Source organism: Phalangium opilio, unplaced genomic scaffold (assembly GCF_054372755.1).
Source record: "Phalangium opilio isolate 3A_F unplaced genomic scaffold, DU_Popi_V2 ptg000060l_1, whole genome shotgun sequence".
NCBI classification, from domain to species: domain Eukaryota; kingdom Metazoa; phylum Arthropoda; class Arachnida; order Opiliones; family Phalangiidae; genus Phalangium; species Phalangium opilio.
This window is the reverse complement of record NW_028324177.1, coordinates 6,139,156-6,164,433: the sequence shown is the minus strand read 5'-3', so window position 1 is coordinate 6,164,433 and position 25,278 is coordinate 6,139,156. Positions and strand designations below refer to the sequence as shown.

General features: G+C 39.9%; 3 protein-coding genes across 3 annotated transcripts; 1 reads left to right on the top strand and 2 right to left on the bottom strand.

Moving 5' to 3' along the window:
- Window positions 1-2,558: 2,558 nt before the first annotated feature.
- On the bottom strand, window positions 2,559-3,260 carry LOC149666833 (uncharacterized protein F54H12.2-like). The gene has a single exon (XM_089841642.1). It carries the CDS (start codon window positions 3,258-3,260, stop codon window positions 2,559-2,561), a length of 702 nt encoding a protein of 233 aa, XP_089697768.1.
- A 4,118-nt stretch (window positions 3,261-7,378) lies between these two features.
- LOC149666832 (uncharacterized) lies at window positions 7,379-8,789 on the bottom strand. Its single transcript, XM_089841732.1, has 2 exons — window positions 8,180-8,789; window positions 7,379-8,115 (listed from the first exon to the last, which is right to left on the bottom strand). Coding segments are annotated over exons 1-2 (693 nt in total). The 5' UTR covers window positions 8,182-8,789; the 3' UTR covers window positions 7,379-7,424.
- A 10,152-nt stretch (window positions 8,790-18,941) lies between these two features.
- On the top strand, window positions 18,942-20,980 carry LOC149666831 (uncharacterized). The gene is made up of 2 exons (XM_089841641.1): window positions 18,942-20,254; window positions 20,332-20,980. Exons 1-2 carry the CDS (start codon window positions 18,942-18,944, stop codon window positions 20,978-20,980), a joined length of 1,962 nt encoding a protein of 653 aa, XP_089697767.1.
- Window positions 20,981-25,278: the final 4,298 nt, after the last annotated feature.

Genomic DNA, 25,278 nt, shown 5'->3' with positions numbered 1-25,278 from the left:
GAAACCTACGACCCCAAGAAAGAGAGTAATTACATCATGTACCTCGACGTTAACAACCTTTATGGTTTCGCCATGGTCGATTATCTACCCACGAGTAGATTCGCTTGGGTACCAGTCGAAGACCTCCTCGACTACGCTCATAAACACGTGCTTTCTCTATCGGACGAGTCTCCTTACGGTTTCATTTTGGAGGTTGACTTAGAATATCCCGCTGAACTTCATCACGAACATAACTGTTACCCTCTCGCACCCGAATCTCAAAGAATAAAAACGGAACAATTTTCTTCTTATTATAAACTGATGCTACAACGATTACACCTTCCGGAGAAAGACACCCTACCTAAACTAGTTCCCAATCTTTACAACAAAGAGCGATACGTAGTTCACTATCGCAATTTGAAATACTACGTATCGAAAGGACTTAAACTCACGAAAGTTCACCGTTTACTATCTTTCGACCAAAGTCCCTGGCTTCGCCCCTTCATAAATTTTAATACTGAAAAGCGGAAACTTGCCACCAATAGTTTTGAAAAAGATTTCTTCAAGCTTTTGAACAACTCGTGTTTTGGTAAGTAAACCGCAACATAAATTGAAGAAAATGTTGCAATTTAATTTAATATATAAATATATAAAAGGTAAAACGATGGAGAACTTGAGAAACCGGATAGACTTTCATCTCGTACAAACACCCGAGCGAGCCATCAAGAAAGCGTCCTCTCCGGCATTTGAAAAATTTACGATTTTTCACAACGAACTCGTGGGTATCCATATGAAGAAGAAGTCGCTTACTTTGAATAGACCAATTTACACTGGATTCACCGTTTTGGATCTTTCGAAACTAACTATGTACGAGTTTCATTACGAGTACATACGAAAGACCTACGGTGACAGGGCTCAGTTACTTTTCAGGGACACGGACAGCCTCACGTATAATATACAAACGGACGACGTCTACTTAGACTTTCATAATTCATCCCATCTTTTCGATTTCTCGGGATATCCCGTGAATCACCCTCTTTACAATAACGTAAACAAAAAGGTTGTAGGAAAAATGAAAGATGAGATGGATGGAATTCCTATACGTGAGTTCGTTGGACTTCGTCCCAAAATGTATTCTATCCTCTCCGAAAAGGGGGAGAAAAAAACCGCGAAAGGTGTTTGTAAAAGAGTAGTGAAAAAATTATCCGACACTCGAGTTATCGGGACCTTCTCTTTAGTACTCGAGTTACGAGTAATTCTATGAAGCGGATAGTCAGTCAGAAACATCAGCTGTTTACTGTCTCCCAAAATAAAATGTCTCTCAATCCTTGTGATAATAAAAGATATATTTTGGGAGACGGCATTCGTACCCTATCACACGGTCACCACTGGATAAGCATTTTAAATAAATAAAATAATATTGTTAATATGAACTTATATTTAACGATTTTTTTAAATATATGAATATTGAATGTATTTTTCTGTAAATAAACTTTGAAAAACACTATAATTTATTGAAAATTTATTGAATATCTTGTATACATAAATTCTTTGATCATCTCATCATTTAGATTTTTATTTTTCGAAAATCTAGACACGATATTAAACATTTTAACACCCCTACATCTATTAAGAGCGAAATACACACAAAATCCTCCACACGTTCTACTAAGATTTCCTTGTAATTGTAACGAGTTAAAAGTCACAGTTTTACTATTTCTTTCTACAAAGTCATTAAAACGAAACATATCAGGTGGATTTCCGTACGAGTCGAACATTTCGGTATTGGCATTTCTGGAGAAATACAAGGCTACCCAGTGCTGACCAGCACCGTTTGACGTATCGGTGTTCACGATATAAAGAGACGGAAAAGTCGTCACAAATTTTGGTAGTTGGTCAGCGGCAAACACACTCCGAAATAAATTTCTGGTGAACTTATCTTTCCCCAAAATTCTCGTTAGTTGTATTGTATCCATTCTAGTCGAAGATTACGGTTCGGTTTTTATCAATTTCAATCAAACTCTGGAATTCGGCGTATACAATAACGGCGATGGTTTCTTTTAACGCGGAAGCGAATTTCATTTCTAGTCTCAAATTTCCATTTTTAACGAGATGAAAATGGGAGGCATTCAAATCAAAGACAAAAAGACAGTTTCCCCCAGGGTAATCGTCGCGGCTTATTTGATTTCCTTCGTCAATATTCCACTGACCCGTTTGAAGAAATAAATTAGCGTAGGCTTGAATGTAGCTATGTTCTGCAAAGTTTGGCGTCAGCGGTTTATGTGGTACACTACTGCCGTCGGCGAACAAAAAATGTGATTCACATCAACGGGTTGGAAATTATATGGTGACAATTTTAGATCACCCAAAAACGCACTTTGTTCGACCATCCCTATGACGACTCTATTCGGTTTCTGCCCATTAAATAAATGATCCTGCACGACGCTCATGTTGCCTTTTGGGATCGAAAACGAAGTAACTTCCGTGCGGGTAATTGGATATTTCGCTCTCGACATTTGTAACACCTTCGCGTGTGCAAGCGGGATTTCAGGTATCAATTTGACTTTCCTCAAACATAACTATGCCGCTGTAATGTTCAGTTTACATTTTACGTCAGAATGCAAGCAAAATTCGGTATTGGGCTTTCCAAAAACAAATTTTAAATCCACCAAGTTCAAAAGGTAGCGACGTTGTTGGCAAATGTCTAAATGAAGAGCACCAATCATATCTATAGTTCCTTTTTGGGCGAATTTAGCTCTCTTCAAGAAACCCTTGTTATTCGCAAAATCGTTGAACTTGTACGGCGTGTCGCAATAAAATAATGAGCTTGTCAGATGACTATTTTTAGCAGAGTCTCCAAACGTTAACATAGTTTGAATCATACTTTTGTACGGGTAATTTTGAGCGCAAGGGGTAACCGATTTCTCGTTTAAAAACAAATGCACTTCGGGAAAGAGACTATGCAAAAACAAATTAACTGGGGCTACATTATCCGCCGGTGTAGTAACTGTACCATCCGCGGCAATCACGGCTGCTTTCGGGGAAGATCCATCGTCCATTTTCACATCCACTTGAACATGAAGCAGAGTTTGGGACAAATCCGTGTAGGATTCAGAATTTCCACTAATGCAGAAAACTAAGTTTGAATTGTTGCTGATGCTGGAAATGGGAAAGTATTCGACCCATTCACCACTGATAATTCCCGTTTGCGTTAACGGGACTTGGAAAATATCCAATTCGCCATTGACGCAGCCACTAGAGTTAGGATGCATCAGCGCCATATTCTTGGGCTTTAGGAAAATATATCGGAATAAGAACGACACGATGTTTTCCTCTTCTTAGCTTTAACCCGAGTGACTTTGCGATGCACCCTCCGCCTCTTTTTAATTCCGGATCCTGTCATCTCCTTAACCACATTCGCAGCTGACAATAAGGTTTCTTTACCGGCGCTCTTCGATCTAGTCACTAGAGACTTTTTAATTGGAATACCACTAGCAACGTCCGTCACGACTTTCGCTCCGGTATCGAGAAATTTTCTTCCAAGAAACTGAGCACCACGTTTAAAAAGGGGCATGGCGCTCCGAAAGGCCGAAGCCAGTATGTTCCCTAATCCATACCCTCTTTGTACAGGAACACCCCGATATACAGGCATGGATCCGAAACCAGCCTGGTTTAAATAGTAGTCCTCATAATCGCTTAGGGCGGAAATGTAATGGGGTCGTCCCATGATGTTTGTCATTCGCCGCTATTCACTGAACTGAAAGTTACCCCATCCAGCTCGTATTATTATAAGGTGAGCCAGGTCCTCCGCGGTCTGAAGTGTAGAGTAACGTTCACCTTCCCTCGTTCGAATTGTATAGGGTTTCCCAGTTCATCCATAACGTTAATTTCTATAGTTTGTATGTCCGAAGAAGCTACAGGCAGATAATGAGGTCGAGCAAATTCCACATCGACAGTTTCTCCGTCTTTTCCTTTCACGCTGATTATTCTCAAAAGAGGGACTTTACTATCCCCTACGATCGTATTTGTAACTACGTCAGAGTAAACAAACAGAGAATGTAATCCAGCATCCAAATCCACGATATAAGGCGCCATCATGGATTCCGTAATTACGTAATCTTCATTTGAGTCAAGCGTAAATCCCATCATAACCGCAATATCACCAGGTATATTTATCGTGTAATTATAGTCCATAAAAACGGATACGCGTTTTAAACTAGCAGTATACGTGAATTTGATTGTGCTATCTTTGAACAACAACATTCCGAGTAAATCTCGAATTGATAAGAAACTGCCTTTAGGAATAACAACTACCGTTTCCATAGTTATAGCGTCAGTGGACCAAATTCTTATAAATCTTTCTTCCCTCACATTATTCCAGGTTCTTGGATAACTTATTTCCGTTAATCCAACTTCGTAAGGGCCATTAAGTTTTACTACTTCTGGAAGATACGTCCTAAATTTACTCGTAGTATTGTTGGGAAAGTATTTTGTCGATGAATCGGATGGTAAAGTGATATAGAAACTCATTGTAAGTCAATTTCCTGCACCCAACTGCCAAATTGAGGTCCGTATCCACTCCAACGCACCAGCAATTCTACGGTATTATCAGCTTTTTTTCTCTTTTTCAGCACTTTTTCAATTTTGAACGCGCAAGTCTCGAGATCTTTTCCCACCTTTTGTACTTCCTCTTTGTAAAAAACACCCAAAATGAGTTCCGAATTTAACGCCTCGAGTTTATATACCGGCGGTTGTCTCGGTATTTGCTTAATTACTCGAAATAATTCTTCCGAAAAATTAGGGACGTATCCTTCTCAAAAAGCCCTTTGTTTTTGCTTATCGTACTTCACAGGGGGACTGAAGTCAATATCTCAGTATAAATTCTTCCAAATGATTTTGGAATTTTGAGGTGTTACTTCTATAGGTTTACATTTAATTGAACGGTGGTAACTGTTATTATAAGCACTAACTAATCTGGGGAGCACATCGACGTACGTATATGTATTTTTCGCAGTAAAGTATCGATACATCCTTGATTTAAACGATCTGATAAATCGCTCGACAATACTGGCTTTCACTTCCGAGTTTGTCGCGAAAAACTCAATTCCTCGTGATTTTAATTCAGCTTGAACGGCTTTACACACAAACTCATTCCCATGGTCACTCTGTATTCGCCTTGGTTTTCTTTCACCATCCAGTATCTTTTTCAACGCCTTTACTATAGTATCTCCTTTCTTATCTTTCACCGGTTCAACGAAAGCGTATTTACTAAAAATATCTATACAAACAAGTATATATCGATAGCCTTTGTTTTGTTTGGAAAGTTTCTGGAGGTCAATGAGGTCGGCTTGCCATTGATCGTCTATACCGTACGCTATCGTCTTATTTCGATTATATCGCCACCTGGTATTTTTATGTAGAGTATAGGTATCTTGCTTTTGTAAAAATTCCTTAACGTTTTTTTTCGTCACTTTGAGACCCTTCTCTTTAGCTGAACGATACAATCCGCGAATACCAACGTACCCACCAGAGTCAGATACGTCGTAATAAATATTTTCTAGCTTATCCATAAATGGTACTATTTCCGGATGTGCGTGTCGCATAGTACAATATTAAGAAGTCGAAAACTTCGATTATTATGAAACATAATATTATTAAGACGCCGGTTAATATTTTTGGATTTTTTGAAAAGGATTCAAATAATCTGGACACGATACCTTGCGCTACAACTTCTGTACAACCATCCATTTTGAGATATGAAAGGGAAATAAAGGCTCATAACTCGTGATAAACGTTTTATTTGTAATTACAATCAAATCGTCACCCATTGATTAAGTTTGGGTGGTGTCGCGTTAAACATTAATGATTTCAATACACGCGCTCTAGTAGGGTTTTTGATAAATTTTTTCGGTACATTGTTATTTTGCAATATTTCGTAGAAGCTTTTGTAACCCGTTGGGTCGGTATTTGGTATGGGTTTTCTAACCGCATCGTAAATTAAATCCACTACGTTAGTTCCGGGCACCACCCTTCCCCCAACTTCCATTTCGCCAAGTTCGTTCCACGAAATATACCTCAATGTCCAAGTGTACAACGATATCGCGTCAGAAAGCATGCACGGTGGGATAGACGTTGCAATTTCTTCGTACCAGGTTTTTTTAACTGATTTATTTTGTTTTTCAACTGGTTTCCGATTAGATGCAATGTGTCGTTGCAAAGTTTGATTATATGAAGTTAATTTCTCCGATTCGCAAATACGAGGGTTGTCGAGAATAGTTTTCATTTCTTTATCCAAGGATGGTATGTCCGATTCGAGAGCGACATCTTCGGTGGTAGTATTCTTCATTCGACGTAAAGCGTCCTCGGACACCAAAATCATTTTCCGAGCCATTTATTTATTTATGGCACGATTTATGGCAGAGCCTGCAACTGAACTAACGATTGAGAGTAACGGTGCTAATAAAAGTGGGAGAAAACCTCCTTTCTGAACTAGAATCTGTTTGCTCTTAGCGAGAGGAATTTTTCTACAAAGTTTATGCAACACATTACGGTGTTTCTTCAATTGTATCTTTGGCCCGTCTGTTAGTTGAATGTTACCGCGTAGTACATTTATACAACATTCGACTAAGGCTAATATAGCGTCACGATTCGATAGTTTGATGATAGCCTTCCTCTGTTTCGCGTTACAAGTGCTCAAAAATTTTAAAAAATTCAAGTTTTTACACACCCGTTTTGATGTTGATATAGTCATTTTATTTCGGTACAAAAATAGCGGCTTCTTCCCCTGGTATTATTCCCGTTCGCAGTCGATATTCATCTGCAGTGTTTGGCTTCAGGTCGATGAATAAATAACCGTATGGTTTCGCCACGGCTTGACGAAATGCATCGACAACAAACTTGGTATTAGAAGGGGAAATTTGTTTAGCGATATTTAAGACACTGGAGACGTCTCTAGCCGAACGAAAAATTACGAGGTATTGGGAATTTAAATTGAGGGTCCTAACTTCTTTCCCGTGATAAAACAAATTTTGCATTAAAATGAGTACCGAAGTGTTACGGTGATGGGAACCTCGAATAAATAAGTTAGTGACGTCTTTGTTATTAGCTATTTCGCATAATAGATCGTCGAGGATTATAAAATTTCTAACCTCGGGATTCAAATTGCTCGGGTCTAATAAACCCTCGTGAAACTCAACGTTAGGATTATTTTCCAACACGGAATTAAATAATTTCTCTTGGTGCTCTGTATAACACCAAACTATTCTTTGGGGAGGTCGAGAAATGCAGGACGCATTATGCCTAATTAAATTGGCAATGAAATGTGACTTTCCACATTGAGTGGGACCTGAGACAAGCCCAGTGAATGGATGTTTCATAACTGGGTCCATGATTTTAAATGAGCTACGATATAGAGAATTGAGACTTTAATACCAATTATTTATTGTTTAAAAATCTTCAGTTTTATACAACATCTTTTTAGCGTTACATACAATGAAAGACATAATCGCATCGCGAATATCCTCATTTAAAAAGGTGTCAATTTTATGGGTAATTTCGGAATAACTAATAGTATCCATCGCGTCTACAAAATACGTGTCTAAACGGGTGTTCCAATCAATCATCAGACAATCGTGTTGTTTTTGTGAGGGATGATCAATTTTACAACCATTGCATTGCTTATCCACGTATTCAGTAATATGGTCCAGTACGTCTCGTTTGATATTTTTGAAGACCCGTTTCACTTCGTTGTGATACGCTATGACTTCGTCGTATTTGTCCATCAAGGTCTTCCAAGGGTATTGCGATATGGTAAAACCCCTTTTGGTTAGGTACTGCTTTCTATAATTCGTCCCAGTTCCGGGGATGATTTCTCTCACGTCCACCACTCTCCGATTTTGGAAAATGCTTAGCTGGACTCGTCTTGTTTCTGATCCTTCGAAGAAAAACGAAGAATTTTCAATGGAATCGCTTTCCAAGAAGGAAGATATTTGATCGTTCTTGTCCCGAAGTTGTTTGAAATGACTTTCTGTTAAAGCGATGCCCACACTCCCATCCAAAGTTCCGATAAAAATGTTACAATCTGGAGTAACCGTTACCCCTTTGGTGGTAGAAATAGGGAAAGTCTTGAGAGGATTCCTATAAGTTTCGAAAATATCTTGTAAATACTGTAAAATGTCAAGGTATAGACTACCATACTTACATCGTCTAGATTGTATTCGAATGACGAGGTGTAAGAGATTCGGTTGAGATAAATCAGAATGATGGTTAAAGTTAGAAAATCGGCTTTATATAGTAAATTTGGTTGAACTTTGAACCTTTCTCTTCGAAAGAAGCTATGGTTATTTCTCAATTATAAATTTGAATTCTTGGTACTTTATTTTCTGAATCGTATATATATGTAGACTGTACAACTGGTATGGATAATTTATAATTATACCTGGATTTTCTATTAAACCGGTAAAAATACATCCATATTTGAATCCACCATCGATTCCTAGGTATGCACTAACCGTAATATTTAGTCGGCCTCTCCCGTACCCTTGGATCGGTGAAATTAAAAACAATCCTCATTTTCCATTGTTCGGAAAAATTATATACCCTATAGTCAATGTTGTACGTATAATCCCTATGAAGAATTTATAATTCACGCTCTTTCATACACATTGAAAACGTTTTCCTCTCTCTCTCTCTCGGATGGTCGTCTCTCTCTCTCGGAAGAGAAATTTGAGAACTCTTCGTTCTGTCTCGACACCAGTCTCCCGTAATATACCAGGGAAAGCACCGATGATTAGGCAAATAATTTTCATACAATTGTTTCGGTCTCCCCCCCCCAACGTACTCTGAAACGGCGTAAGAATCCAATCCCCTCGTCGAATTGTGTACGGACCCTACGTACTACCTTTGACGGGCTCTACCGTACTATGAGGTGGAAAATTTTAAAAAACAATCCCCATTTTCCCTTATCCAGAACTAATCGGTCTTCCCCGTACTTGTAAACGGTGTAAGAATCCAATCCCCTCGTCTAATTGTGTACGGACCCTCCGTACTACCTTTGGCGGCCTCTACCGTACTATGAGGCGGCAAAATTTAAAAACAATCCCCATTTTCCCTTATCCAGAACTCTTATTTATATACTACTACCAGTAGAGAAATATTAGCCTACTATGGCTAATTAGTTCAAGGACGAGACACGGAGAGTGCAAAAATACCCACATTAAGGCCAAATTAAGCGCATTGGTGATTGTTTACCGTTTTCCGTTTTTATAATTATTTTTCCATAGCATTCTTAAGATAGAACTTAATGTCCATGAACATCTACAGAAAATCTCTCGCTTTACGACAAGTTTTTCGTAAAACTCATCGAAAAGCCAATTCCGACGCGTTTCTGCCCGGTAAAAACTAGGCTTAAAACGTCTTATTATTTCTCTCCTACTTGACGAAAGTCTTAAATGTCAACCAGGAAAATTTGAATTGTATAACGTCAAAATCATATGTCCCATAAAATTTCAACATATTTCTTAATACCAGCTGGTCATTGTTGGTCGAAAATACCTCCCAAAAACGTTGACTAGTTTATACTGGACCAAAAATAAGAAATCAATTGATAAATCCACAGACGTGAAAAAATATAGTTTTTAAATAATAAAGAGTAAAAAGATATATAGCCTCATTCATTAGCTACATTTTCTTGGTTTATATACTATGTAAAAACGCCTTCTAGAACTACGGTAATAGTTCTTTTACAAAAAGTGGGCATTATTGGTTTTGAGAGAACGTCATTTAAAAAAAATATTCAAAAATACCTCCCTAAAACCAAAATAAATTTTAAGTAAAAATATAGAAGAGTTCATAGAAGTGAGGAAATAAATTTTAAAATTTTCTCACTCATTGAAACTAAAAAAGTGAAATGCCTCATTCATTATCCAAATTTTCTGCGTATAATTACTATAGCTTCTTAAAATATCTAAAGGATATTCGCACTATTGTGATAATTCTTGTAGAAAAAGTGTGATTTCATTGGCAAATTGGAAATGTGTAATATCGTCCATTTTGTTTGTTTACCATTCTGAGAAAGAAAATCTCAACGTTTCGTTTTCCGTCGAGATTTTTGATCAAGTAAGAACTTAGATTATGTGTGCTCTTAATGTATAAATATCATAAAGCATGGACCAAACAAATTCGAGAACTCATGCGCGGTTGATTTCTATGGTATTTTAAGCCGAAAGTAGAAAAATTTAAAAAAAAAAATTAAAAAAGTAGACTTAGTACCCATAAATAAAGAAACCAAATGAAGCAAAATCATTGTTATCGTACGAACATATTATGCGTGTTTTTAAGCTCAAATTTGTACATGCTCAAATTCCACAAGACAAATCTGCACTGTTTAATAATGTACTTTGATCAATTCTTGGTGAGCCATAAAACTCCATTAATATTATTGATCTACCATATACTTGATATTTGAGAGGTGGAAAGGATATTGTAACTTCAAGGAGAATTATCTAACATTAAGTTTATATATCAGACGTTTTCCTTAGCCTCTAGCTCTTGAAGTTGTGACATTGAGATTTTTTACGATCCCAACGGAGCTCACGTGAATGAAGAGAAAAATTTCTAAAATCTCGGCCACGACCTAGTACGAGCTTTTGAGGCAGCGCTCCACAGTGGTGGAGAGTTAAGTGAAACAGGCGGGGCTAATTTTAGGCTGAGTAAGTTCAAGTATGGAGTTTACATCTATGTGGACGTTTTCTATGGCGACTGTGTGGCGTGCTAAGCCTTTTAAAGGTCGTGATTAATTCGACATTTAAGTTAGAAGCCGCCAGAATTTTTTTAAACCACAAATTGGGTTTCAGAGCTCTTTTTCCATTTCGAACTTAAAAAATTTAAATCCTTATCGTTATTTGAAATTCAAATTGCCTTAACGTGAACTCCGTTTGTCTTATAAGAGCCCCGTCTCTTTATTGGCCCTAGTAGCTCATCACAGGCGAAACCAACCTCGATTCCAAAAAATTGAAGCTTCGTATCTTTTAGGGAGGAACTTGACACACAATACACCCATTCGTAGGCTGGAAATATATCTCTTTCATGTTGATAATTCTCTTGTGGTGTTACCAATTTCTTAATTTAATTTAAAAAATTGAGGCCGTCAACAATGTCAAAATAATTGCCTCGTATTTGCTTGTTTATCTTAAAGACAATATCCGCGGAGTTCATCATTGTATTCACCCTAGACGGGAACAAATGCTTTTGAAATTTGTCTCTCATTAAGTTTTGGTGAGAACAAAGCAAATGAATGCTTTCGTTGACTTTGACTCGCAAGCCGCCTTCGTTGTTCAATAGCAAAATATCCCCTGCTCGTCCTGAGGTGAATTTCAGACCACCACTGGAAAAGACGATGATTTGGTTAAAAGTGAATGTTTTTTGTTGACTTGTCATATAGTTCTATTTTATCTGTAAGAGTTGGAACGAGCACTTGTTTCATAGGCCTTGTATTTTGCAAAGTAAATAAATCTTAAATGTGCTTTTTTGTGCTGTATGTCAGTATTTTTCTTTATTTATATTATTAAAAATTAACCAAAGATACTGGTTCAGTAGGTTTGCCACTTTACTTCTAACAGAAACACCAACTCGTAATAACTTTTGATGGAATTTATTATTTTATTTAGATATAAATATATCGCCTCGTGAAATATTGGCTCCACAAGCTCATAACTTACTGAATAGGGGTACAATAGTTGCGGTTCATGTAAACATATCGCATCTCAGAAATTGAGTTATTGACCATAGCATTTTCGACAAATTTTGAAATTCCTAGCAGGACGAGTCTTCCGTTAAAAAGTCGATTTAATTCCGAATAGTTAACTTACTACTCCTTGTGTATTTCGAGCATTTTTGCAACCCTAATTGTCTACTTGGAGTTTTTGTTTCTAGTACGAATGTTTTGCCAACATTTGGTGCAAAGATGTTTTCAAGTTGTCCTGCCAACTGTTAAGATGTGTTAAAGTTATTTACAATGTTACACTCATCGTAGTGTGATGCTTCAGACAAGTTTCCAAAATACGTTAAAGTATTCAAACCACCCATGGCGTTGAATAGACGACTTGTATCATCTTGTTGGTATTGTGACTTTATAAATTTGGTTTGGAACCTTCAGAGTGATAGCCATTGCGATTGGCAAGCCAAATGTTTTATTTCAGTCTTTATATATGCTGTAAGTTGGGAATTATTAGTCAGATAAATTTAAAATACTTAAGCTGTGGACTAACCGACTCATCCCCCTAGTCGGATTATATTTTGTAAGATCGATGCTCAGTTTTACCTGACGTATGTCACGGAAAGGTTCTAATTTCGACGTGTAGCTGGAAAATCGGAGCAAATGTGTTCTCAATTTCCGGACCACATTTACAGTTCCCGGAAATTTGGAAAATTGTATTCCACTTATGCTGGCTATTACTCCATTGTCTGTTTAACACCACCATCCTTTACTCATGTGTTTATTCCACATGGACACCAGTCTGTTGTTACTGGCTAGACTCAAAACCCTTGCAATAATTCGACTCTTTCATATGTGTGTTTAATTGTTTGGAAACCCTACCAGTTGATTTATCCGTTACCAATCTGTATTGAAGATTAATATTTAATAATTTGAGCAAGAATAACTTATTTTGTCGTCTACTTAAGGCAAAGCAACAACGTTTCTCTACACTGTTGGTACATTTTACTGTTCTAAAGTTTACGCGTAATATTTAAAGCCAGGCCCTTGACAATGCTAAAATTAATACGCTTAGTCCGTAAACGAAAAACATGAAGCGCCTACAAGGTAGTAAGGGGTGGTGACGTTTCAAATGTACGAATTCTGACCAAGAAACTCTGCAGTACGGAAGCGGAAATTCCTTAATAGTGGCCACAAAAGAAATCAAACATTTGGACATTTGGGGTTAAATGTACAAGTTTACCCATCACCCTCATTTTGTATCCGCTATTAAAAAATTACATTTTCGTTTTAAAAAGATCGCTTGCTCTTTTTAAACAGTCAGTAGAACATTTCAAATATTCAAATTTGATTCCTCAACACGTACTCCTTTTTTAAATAATTAATTTTACGATAAAATGTTTTCGGAAAATCTAATTTTAAATCGTGTTTTAAACAATAAAAAACACAACTTTTTTTACTACATTTTTGCCAACCCTGGGAAGGATCCTTTCTTACACCTTCAAATTCTAAATTTTAGGAGCTCTTGATTTTCGTGTTTGACTTCGCAGTACATGTTCGTGTTCCGATAGTCAAGGGGTATGATACTCGCACTGGATGAGAGTGGTACCGCGTTCAAGTCCCTCAGAGGTCCCGTCTTACAGCTTCATCTTATAAACTTAGGAGTTTTTGGTTTTCGTTTTTTTGTGTTTTTCTTCTCAATAGGTTTTTGTGGTCCGTTGGTCAAGGTGTATGATACTCGCTTTGGATTCAAGTGTACCCTGGTTCAAATTCCACACGGACAATTTTTTACACCTTGACATTTTAAATTTAATGAGAGCTTGCTCTTTTTAAACAGTCAGTAGAATATTTCACATATTCGATATTGATCGCTTAACACGCACTCCCTTCAAAATAATTTCGGAAAATCTAATTTGTTCATGAAAAAGCTCAAATATGTTATTTTTCAATTAATTTGGAGGGAATAAATCGATTAACAATTAAATACGTTGATTGAATTAAATAGTGATTAAGGAATAAATTAATATAAATATAGAAAAATTGCAATATCGGATCTTCAGTCAATTGATCATCGTTTGTTTTTTCTGTCCAAACCAAGATCATTTTTTTAATCAAGCAGGCTGTGAAAATAAGCGCCTAGCGCTAGCGGGAGTAGTGGCTTAAAGGAGAGCCGCGATAGACTATTAGATATAGACTACTAGATCTGCCAGAGTGATTTTAAACATGTTTAAAACTATTTTTTTGGTGTTTTTTACTGTTTTTTTCTACTCGTTTAAAAAACAGTTTAAAACAACAAATCGTGTAACAGTAAAAGACACAACTTTTGTTTTTTTTAATAAACTCAATTTTGGACCATACCAGCGTTACCAGGAGATATCGGCTGAGGCCTTGCACGAGAGGAAAAGATGCCTTCACCTTGCCTATACTTCTTCTTCAGCGATATCACACTGCTACCATCAGTAGCTCATGACTTTACACGAAGTTCACTTCTCCCTACCTCGCGCCGGCCATCATCTATGAAGTATTTTTACAGGCGAGAAACGGTACCGTTCCTCCCGAACAGCGAGGCAGAGAGGTGAAAATAAAAACACTAGCGTCGCGTAGTGAGAAAAATGTGCGTAAAACTGGTTTTTTACGGGTGTGGTATTGGGGAGGGCCCGGTTGTTTACTTTCGTTGGAGCTCGTACGAGCAAGTACTAATGTTTGGGAATCGTAACGAAACATGGCGAACCTATTGAACAGAATTAAGAAAGAAGTACTAAGTGAACTTCATGTAAGCCATTCTCGCGCTCGTTTACATGAGCAAATTATTGAGTCACCACGCTTCCAGTTCTATATACAAGAATTTTCAAAACTTGCCATACATCACGAAATTTTCTCATTCTTGCAAAAATCAAACCATTTTCGGAGTGAATTCGTTTTTGATTTTTCGGAAAATGATGACGATCAAATTGACATCCGGGAGTTATTCAATTTTTATGCTTGCATTATATATAGGTAAGTTAATTATAGTTTAAGTCGAGGGGTCGGACATATGGCGCTTTTGGGTATGGTATTTTTGCATTTTGAGAAGGATTTTGGGATTTTAATTAAGATTTCCATGTTAATTTCCCATTGAATATATTTAGAGATTTTGGGATTTCGACAAAAGTGCATGGGATTTTCGCTAGTGTCCGACCCCTCGGTATAAGCTGTCAAAAATTACAATTTTTGCTAACTTAAATAATAATTTTTATGTGTTGGCACAGAATAGTTAATGAAGCTAATGTTGATAATACACAAACTGATGAGGATGTGGAGGAACCTGTCGAGGAAGGTGACGATGGAAACGAACGAGATGTCTGTCAAACACTAGGGTATTTTGAGTAGCATTCCATTTCTGTAATAAATTTCAAGGAGGAAATACTTATGGTTTACGCGTCCTACCAAAAGTGCAAAAAGCTTTGGAGACGGCCTACGATAATATCAAAAAGGCTCAAATTAGGCAAAAAGCCAATTACGACAAACGCCATAGGGATTTCGAAATGGAAGAGGGTGATCTAGTTCTGAAACGCACGCATCATCTCTCCAAGGCTGTCGATAATTCCGCAGCTAAGTTAACGGAAAAATATGAAGGCCCTTTCAAAATAGCGTCAAAGCTTAGCTCGAGAAGTTATAGGTTGGAAAATGTGAACACGAGAAAGGTGCTTTTCGGCACCTACCACATTTCTCAATTAAAACCATATGTTGAGCGGAAAGATTTAAACCTTCGAGATTCCGATTTTTGTACGTCCTCCGCTGAACTGCATGACAGTGAGCCGGACGAATTGGTCCCAAATTTTAATAGAGGTCGAACCTTAAGACCCAGGGATCCCATAACTGGAAAAGTCAAGAGAACTATCTAGTGTTTTTTTTGTATGCGCATAGTTTTGATTTTTTTTACCCATCAGTGCACTGGTGAATATGGAGATTTCTAATCGTCGTAGCTACCCATTATCCGTTTTGTATAGAGTGTAATTTGTTTTTTTCTTTTTTTGCTGTGTCATTTTGTTTTCCAGAAGGGCCATCCTTTTTTGTTTCTCGTATTTTTTTGTTTAGTTCGATCGAGGACGTTCGAAGCCAGTCTGGGGGGAGTTGTGACGAAAATATTTCCATATTTAAAGCTATAGTAGGAGTTGTAACGAAAATTTTTCCATATTTAAAGCTATAGTAATCTGAAACGAAATATTTCCCAACTTTAGTTTAAATTCATCATTTTACCCGTTTTTAACCACAAAGCAAAGGTATATCTCTAGATCTCGATGCTGGTCGTCGAGAGAAAAGGGGATAGCCTTTCTTTTCTTCTACCGGCCGGTGTGGCTTGGCCAGGCGACACTATGTCGGAGTTCAGAGGATGTTCTAACCCATTAGCGCTATGGAGCGTCCGAATATATGTCAAGCTAACCTCTCGGGCTTGGCGGTTCCCCCTTTCGTCCCTTTTTGCATTTTATTTAATACTGTAGAAAACTGAGAGTCACCACCCGTTCTACTTATTGTTATCTACCGTTTTGATCTGTTATATTGTAAAATACTTATATTTGTGTGTGTGCGCGCTTTGAATTCTTGAACGCCCGATTGGCGCGGGGGTGCTTTACTTATATTGGTGTGTGCGCGCACTTTGACCTCCGGGACGCCGGATTGGCGCGAGAGTATTTATTTTTGGAGTGAAACGAAGAAAAGAAGAAAGATAGGTGAAGAACTTTTGGCGCCAAGTCGCTACCCCTTTCTCCATGACCCGCAAAAATCTATAAGCGGGGACACTCAGAAAGAGAGACATTCGATTCGTAACCCTGACTCTGACAAGTAACGATATAGTTTTTGTCGGTAACCAGCCGGAGACGCTGAACGGGACTATGTTCCCATATAGTACCTTGGGACACTCTACCGAGTGCAGTATCGGGCACATTACCGGGTTAACATTATAAGACCGAATGTAAAAGAGGCTAATTAGCCCATAACCCCGATTCTACATTTATATATTTATCGGCTAACGAAGCCGCGCATCGAGGTGTGTGAAAACGCGAAAACATGCAAGGGTTCTTCATGCTGGCGCCCGTGTTTAAATGACGGACTCTACCGATCCGACGCCACGTAACGTACATTTGGTTTCATACCTATTAATTACCAAACAAGGCCTTGGCCTTGATATTAATTTTCTTTTTACGACCACTTGTTTCAATTATTTGTTTGTTATTTAATTTCGTTTTCAATTAGTTGTTTGTTATTTAATTTCGTTTATCGGAGTCATGACCCGGAATTTAATTTGTTTATTTGATATTGATAATACTAATTTGAGGTGCGTTTGTACCTAATGATTAAATGAACATGGTAACTCTCAATTGCATTCATGTACTTTCCCTACGATCTCCCTACACTAAGCCTTTTTAATTTAATATTTATCTACACGCCACCCCCCAATAGTGAAAGGGTAGGCGAGACACCCGGAACCTTTATCTTTAATCGATCTAGATTGTGGATGGATTTGCGTCCCTCTTGGTCAAAATCATATTCAAGAGAATGTCTGTAAAATCCGCCTTACATGGCAAAAATATTTGAGGAGGACCTATAGCCTCTATAATCATAAATACAGGTTGTTTCTGGTAAGCATGTGATAATTAAAGGGTGTGTTCTTTGGGTCAAACTGAGTGAAAAGTGCCAAAGAACATGGGGTCTACTTTGCTTTCGGGGGTACGGGCCCCCATACATTGACCCCCAAAACGTGCAAAATGTCACAAATGTAGAGTAAGACATATCAGCTTGCTCATCTTGTTTAGACATATCCAATACCCTCCCATCTTAGAATTCTATTGAGCCATTTTCAAGCAGAAGCGTATTATTAAAGGTAGAAGTGTGCAAGGACTGGTCAATAAAAGTTGGTTCAAAGTGACAAACAAAGAAGAGTTTCCAGTTAATGTATCATTTTTTCGTACATGTACAAAGTTAGCAGCAGTTTTAGAGGTATTGTTCAAAATGCCCATTAATGCAAACATGTGCCCGTCTAACGAACGATTCTTGGACATGTTGAAAATTGCCTGGTGTGTTTCGGATTGTTTCACACCCTTCAAGTATTCGTTGTCGCAAGTCGTCCACATCACGGACTTCACTCTTGCCCACAAAGTCCTTGAGATGACCCCAAAGGTAGAAATCACACGGATTCAAATCGGGAGATCTCGCCGGCCACGCAACTGGTCCTCCTTGTTCAATCCACTTCAAAGGAAATGTAGCGTCGAGATATTCTCGAACCATACGGCTGAAGTGTGGTGGCGCCCCGTCGTGCATAAACCACATGTCACGTAGCATTGCTAACGATATGAATGGCGTCAGATAAACCCACATGTAACAACTGTTAGGAGTCACCAAGTTCAATTTAGTTTAAATGTGTGGTGCGGAATTGTCGGCTCACATTTATTAGGGCCTCATTTTCTACCACCCAGACTAAATGGCGAGGCATATCTCGAGTTTTTAAGAGAGACTTTACCGCAAAAACTTGAGGAAATACCATTAGCATTGCTACGTGACATGTGTTTTAAGTACGACGGGGCACCACCACACTTCAGTCGTATGGTTCGAGAACATCTCGACGCAACATTTCCTGTAAGGTTATTGGGAAAAATACATAGGAGTTGAATAAAAAGTTGGATGTACAATAATTTTGAAATCAATTGTTAGATTTAAGTCTTTTTTGAACTAGGGAGCGAGTTTTACTTGGAAAAAGGAGTAGTGTCGCGGGGGCTTTACGCGTCCGAAGGTCGGGAACTCACGACCACCCTATCGGAGCTTCCCTAAAAGGGGGAAGAAGAAAAAAAGGAGAGACAAAATAAACTAGTAGCCAAGATGTGTCCGCGATGTAAAGACGTAGCATAAATTTGTTAAAATGTATTTTTCTGTTGTTCACGAAATAAAATCATAAGGTCATAATTTGCGTCTCCCACATATTTAATTGTGAGAGTTTATTTCATGGTGCCGAAACCGGGACCTTTAGATAGTTTAGCGGAACTTGAACAACAATAATAGCGAATTAAGAAGTTAAAAGTTAGCGAAGTTAAGAGAAAACAAGGCCAGCGACGCGGAAAAACTTGCCCGAGCAACACTGAAGAGAAATCTTCTAAGAGTAGCGTTGGAGAAACTAGAAATTGCTACGGGGCGACTACTCAACAAAAACCCAGCGAATCTATCAGAATTCGAGACCACTTTAGCGATTGTCAAGAAAAAACATGGGAGCCTTAAAAGAATGAATGACGAAATCGAACCTTTAACACCAATAGCGGATCTGCAGGATGAGTTACAAAGCGTAGAGGATTTTGAAGAGAGAATAATCATCCTAACAATGTCGTTGGAGAGCGGAATTAAAAATGTAATAGCGAGTCAAAATCAGCATAGTCAAGCTTCCGTATCAAGCAGATCAAGTGGCAACCAGAACCAGAGCGAAATTCAAGTGACCCTACCCCAACTTCAAATTGAAAGATTCGATGGAGAGAGCGCAAAATGGCTCCAATTTTGGAAACAGTTTGAATCAGCAATTCACAAAAGGGAAAATTTATCTAAGTTAAATAAAAATAATTACCTTAAGAGTTACCTTGGAGGAAGCGCAGCGATAGACATATCTGGGTTCACCCCAACTCAGTCAAATTATGACTCCGCCATAAAAATGCTACAAGAGAATTATGGGGAGGAAGACGTTCTAATTAATTCGCATATTGACAAACTGTTCATGTTAAGAGAGGTGAAATCACCCCAAGACCTGGTTGGATTAAGAAAATTATATTCGTCATGCGAAGTGGAAGTCAGATGTTTAGAGAATATAGGCGTCAACCATAATACCTTCCAGAATTTCTTATGCCCACTGCTACTTAGGCTTGTACCGAATGAAATCCGATTAGCGTATTCAAAGCAAAATAAATCAAGCAAGAATTATGATGTCCGATATGTCTTTGATTTCATAGGGGGAGAGCTTCGCAGCCGTGAAAGGTGCGCCGCGTTGTCGAAATTGCAATTTGAAGACTCAACATGCAAACAGAAAGAGCGCGAAAAAGAACGAGAAGGGTATCGAGGTGAAAGTTTCGAGCGTTCAAAGGACTGCAGAAACAAGCCTTTTTCGGCTTCAGCGTTGACAACAGCGGTAGAAGAAAGACGGCCATCTTGTCTTTACTGCGAAAAGGAGGGCCATAAAACGGTAGATTGTTTGAAATTTAGCTTAGAGGAGAAAAAAGAAATTCTTAGAAAAAAACGTCGCTGCTTTCGTTGCCTGAAAGGAAATCATACGTCAAGAGATTGTTGGTCAAGAATAGTTTGCAGTGGGTGTAAAGGGAGGCACCACTCGTCAATATGCGAGAAGGAAAGCGATAAAGGCCCAGTATTAACCCTGAAAACGCTAACGAAACGCGACCTTCCGTTGAGAACCAAGAGGAACAAGTTAACATGGTGGCGGGAAAACGGAGGGAGAACAAGGGCATTCTCCTGCAAAAAGCTAGAGTTAGAGTTAAAGCGAAAAATGGGTGGGTACCGGCAAGAGTTTCATTGGATGGTGGGAGTTAGGCTACCTTTGTTAGACAAGATCTGTCCCAAAAACTAGAGTTAGAAGAAACGGGTAAGTAAAACTTAATAGTTAACACATTTGGCAGCAGCGACCCAACCGTTTTAAAATCGGAAAGGGTGAAACTTGAACTGACAAGCTTACACAATGGGAACAGTATTTGTGTAGAGGCCATCACCACACCCGTTATTAGCGTAGCAAAAATAAAAATTCCAAATTCAGCGATTCGAGAGAAATTAAATGAGAAAAACCTAAAATTAGCGAATGATGATAGCGAGGACTTAGAAGATGACAAAATTACAATCATGATAGGCTCAGATTATTATTGGATAATAAAGTTCACTGAATCTGTGGTTGCAACGAATAGTGATTTTGGATGGGTAGTCCAAGGGCCGTCAAGTACCATCACAAATATGACAATAATTAATGAGGAAAAGGTTAGCCCTAGAGATTCAGTTCAGGTTATGAAAGTTTCCTTGGTAGATTCAGAGGAGTCCTTAGATGCTCGTGTTAAGGCATTTTGGGAATTAGGGAACCTAGGTATTAAAGAACTAGGAAAAGAAAATGAGTATCCTCTTGAAGAGTTAGCGAAGAAGAAATTTGAAGATGGCATTCAATTTGTCGATGAAAGATACCAGGTCGAAGAAAAACCAGAACTAAATTCAAATTACCACATGGCAAGAAAAAGATTAGGACCATCAAAGCGTTTTATCAAAGATCCCGAACTGTTTGCTTGATACAGAGATGTACTAAAAGATTATGAATGGAAGCAAATGATTGAAAAGGTAGCGATAGGTGGAATAAACGATGATAGTAAAACAATCTTCTACGCTCCCCATCAGCCTGTTGTGAATGAAGAGAAATCTTCCATCAAAGTAACAATGGTAGTAGCCGCATCGTCTAGCGAAAGTGGGCAGAAATCGTTGAATGACTGCTTGCTGCCAGGACCTAACTTGAATCCAGATTTATTCGAAGTCCTGGTAAAATTCCGATTCAAAAGGGTCGCAATCGTCGCCGACATTGAGCAGGCCTTCCTGTAAATCTCTTTGGCGCAAGATGACAGAGACGCAGTAAGGTTTTTGTGGCATGAGAATCCTCCGGAATACGACTCTGACAAAAATTTGATAAAATACCTCTGGTCGAGAGTATGTTTCGGAGTAACCTTCAGCCCATTTCAACTATCGGCGACAATTCGACATCACCTCAAAAATTATAAAGAGAGCTACCCAGAGACGTCTAAAAAATTGAACGAAGACTTATACGTCGAGGATTTCACGTCGGGAGCTAAAGATTAGGCGTCCGCCATGAAACTAGCGTCCGAGGCAAAAATTATTATTGAACCTCAGAAAATGGAAGAGTAACTCTGAAGTCCTCAATGAGAAATTTAAAAGTGAAAATTGGGACACTAGCAACCAAAAAGAAAAAATGATTATCTCCAGCGAACGTAAGAGTTTAATAATACTTGGGATGAAATGGATTCCCAGAAATGGCATTTTTATGTATGACGTCGGTCAAGTAATTGGCGATATTCCCGAAATTCAAAATACAAAACGCGGCGTCTTGAAATTATCCAGCAGGTTGTACGATCCACTGGCTTTAATAACGCCGTATACTATTATACTATATGCGTAAAAATCTTGTACCAATTAATTTGGTTAACTGGAAAGGAAGGGATGACGACTTAAATAGCGAGCTGCTGGCAATCTGGCAAAACTGGTGTAGCGAATTGAATGATTTGCAAAAAAATAGAGGTTCCACGTTTTGTTATCGGTCCCTTCGAAAACGGGGATATTCTCTGCACTGTTATTGTGATGCCAGTGAAAGCGCGTATGGAGCGGTATTATATGTCAGAATCCTTGCGAAAAGCGGTAAAATTAAAAGTCAGATGTTGATCTCTAAAGTAAGTAAACAAAAGATCGGAACCGGAGTTAGAGTTAATGGCCGGCTTGTATTGTTGTATTGTATTGTATTGTTGAAGGGGGTGACGCGTCGCCGCGTCGAGCACCGATACCAAAGGTATATTGTGCGCCCCGAGCTGGTTAGACTGCGAAGAGTCCTGTCGCCTCGATGAATTGGAGAATCCGATCGGCCGAGACAGTAGAGAACTGGTTAGGTTCCATAGTATGCATGTCAAAATGCTCAAACCTCATGGCCGCGAGGTAGTCGCAGCTACAGAGGATATGGGATGAGGTTTCCTCTACCTCCCGGCAGAACCTACAGAGTGGGTCATCGACGATGCCTAATAAGTGCAGGTGTCTATTCAGCCGGCAGTGTCCAGTGAGGAGACTGGTAACCAGCCTAATTTTACTTTTGGTAAGGGCAAGCAGTTCCTTTGCCCTAGTAATGGAGGGACCCAGGATAAATTCCTTGGCTTGTCTCTGTCCATCCATGTCAAGCCAGAGCTGCAGTTGAAGTGCAGACATCCGGTAGTGAATCCTTTGGCGAATTATGCCATGGGGGATGGGAACCGCAGGCTCAGGTCCGAAGAACTTCGCCTCAGCCCCCCTAACAACTGCTGTACTCACTGTAAAGCTTGGTGTGACTGAAGTCCCAGTGCTTGGGCTTCCACCAGCCGAGGTTGTTGAGCCTACAGGCTCCCATAATAGCTTCTTCCTCAATAAAGAGGTGAAGGAGAAGCATACTGAGAAGGATTTCTAGAGAAGCTGTGGGTGCTGTCCTCATAGATCCCGTGATACCGATGCACGCCAGCCTTTGAAGCTTGCCCTCTCATTGCCCAGGTATCCGCAGTGTCCTGGCACCCACAGCAATTGAACCTTGTTTCGGGCAGCCAAAGAACCCAGCTAATCCAGACAGCTGAGCACCAGTCTAGAATCGACAAGGCACTGATTTAGCGCCTTGATGGCGGCCTGACTATCCGAATAAATCTGAATCGTCCGTCCGCGGTAGTTTTTCTTGTTGCAGAAATCCGCGCATAAACAAATGGCCATGATTTCCGCTTGGAAAACCCTGGCAAAGTTGCCAAGGCTCTCGTAAAAACCAAACTTCTTGGTCAAGCAGTAGACCCCGGCACCAACTCCAGAGTCCGTCTTAGAGCCGTCCGTGAACCAGACGGACTCCCCCCAGTTCCAAGGACTGGGGTAGTCTCCCAAACAGCGCGACTGGGAAAGTGCACGCTGAAGGGCTTGTCGAAGTGGTATGATATAACAGACTTATCTGAGACCATCACAAGTGATGGCTCAGTACTGCTGTACTCACTGAAAAGCTTGGTGTGACTGAAGTCCCAGTGCTTGGGCTTCCACCAGCCGAGGTTGTTGAGCCTACAGGCTCCCATAATAGCTTCTTCCTCAGGACAGATTTCATCAGTGCAGCGATAGTTGCAGGGAACCTCCCTGTAACAATCACTGCGATGTCATCAGCATAGCCAAAACAGTGACAACCCCCCTCCTCGAGTCGACCCAGCAGCTCATCCACCAGGCACCAAAGAAGAGGGGAAAGAACCCCTCCCTGAGGACAGCCACGGTCGGTGGAGATCTCCAAGGATTCCCCAAGAAGAGACGCCATCACCCTACGATACGTGAGCATGGATTTTATCCAACGACACAAAGTGTCGTCAATACCAAACCGCTCCGCAGCGTGAAGGATGACTTCACTAGAGACCCTATCAAAGGCTCCATCAATGTCAAGGAAGATGGCCAAAGACATCTCCTTGAACTCGATGGCCCTGTCAAGGCAGTTCAAAATGCCATGGAGAGCCGTCTCTGTAGATTTGCCTTTCTGATAGGCAAACTGAGGAGGGGGAAGGGGAGTGTGGGAAAGAATTCCATCCCGCAAATACCTGTCCACCAATTTCTCTAAAGTCTTTAGGAAGAAAGAGGTAAGACAGACAGGTCTAAATGCCTTAGCCTCAAGATAGCTCGTCTTCCCAGGTTTGGGAATAAAGATAACCTTCGAGCGCTTCCAGACATCTGGAATATGCGCCAGAGCAATGCAGGCTCTAAATATCCTGCACAGATGAGGGCCAATGGCGTCTATGCCTTCCTGGAGGAGGGCGGGAAAGACGCCATCTGGGCCAGGGGACTTATAGGGCTGAAACGAGTTTACAGCCCACTTAAGTCTAGAGTATGTAACTATCTTATTGGCGATGCCCCAGTCCGCCCTGTGTGCTCTCCGAAAGTGCACGGGGGGAGCGTCAGTGCCTGTGAGGTCAAAAGCCTTGGAGTCCGGAAAGTGTACCTTAAGCATATGCTTAAGGTTATCAGTCCCTGACTTGGTAAACTCACCTTCTGCCACCTTTATGGTGCTGAGCTGGTGAGTGTTATCATGAGCCAGGATCTTCATGATCTTGGCAGTAGCAGGGGCATCAGAGATGCTACCGCAGAAGTCCCTCCCGGGTGGCTTTATTATACTTATTGAGGGTCTGTCTATAAATAGTCCAGTCCCCAGTCCTTTTAGTCCTTTTAGCCCTATTAAAGAGTTTACGAGTGAGCTTGCGAAGCTTGCCAAGTTCCGTATTCCACCAAGGAACGAGCCTCGGCCGGCTGGCAGGCTTCGCCGGACAGTTGTGGTGGTAGGAATTGATAATGGCTTGTTGCATAAGATCAACTGCCAAATCAAATTCCAGCACCGAGGAAAGCTTTGGAGCATTACCTCTGAGTAGGAGGCAAAGTTCCTCCCTGTAGCCGGACCAGTCGGTCCGACAGGGGTTACGCAGTTCCGTCTTAACCGAAGTTGACTTGACCGCGACCGAGAAGCAGATGTGCCTATGGTCCGAGAGAGACGGTTCATTAGACACATGCCAATTAGAAACCGACAGACTGATATTGTCCGTGGCCAGGGTGACATCAATGACCTCCTTTCTGTTAGAAGCAACGAAGTTTGGCTCATTGCGCCTGTTGAGAATATGCAGGTTCGTACCGACCAGATATTCAAGCAGTTCATCACCACGTCTGTTGCAGTCACTACTGCCCCACGTGACATGGTGGGCATTGGCATCACAGCTCAAAATGAGCTTGTCCCCCTGCCTCTCACAGCGGTCGACAAGAACGACAACCTCCTGTGGTGGAGGGGAACCCGT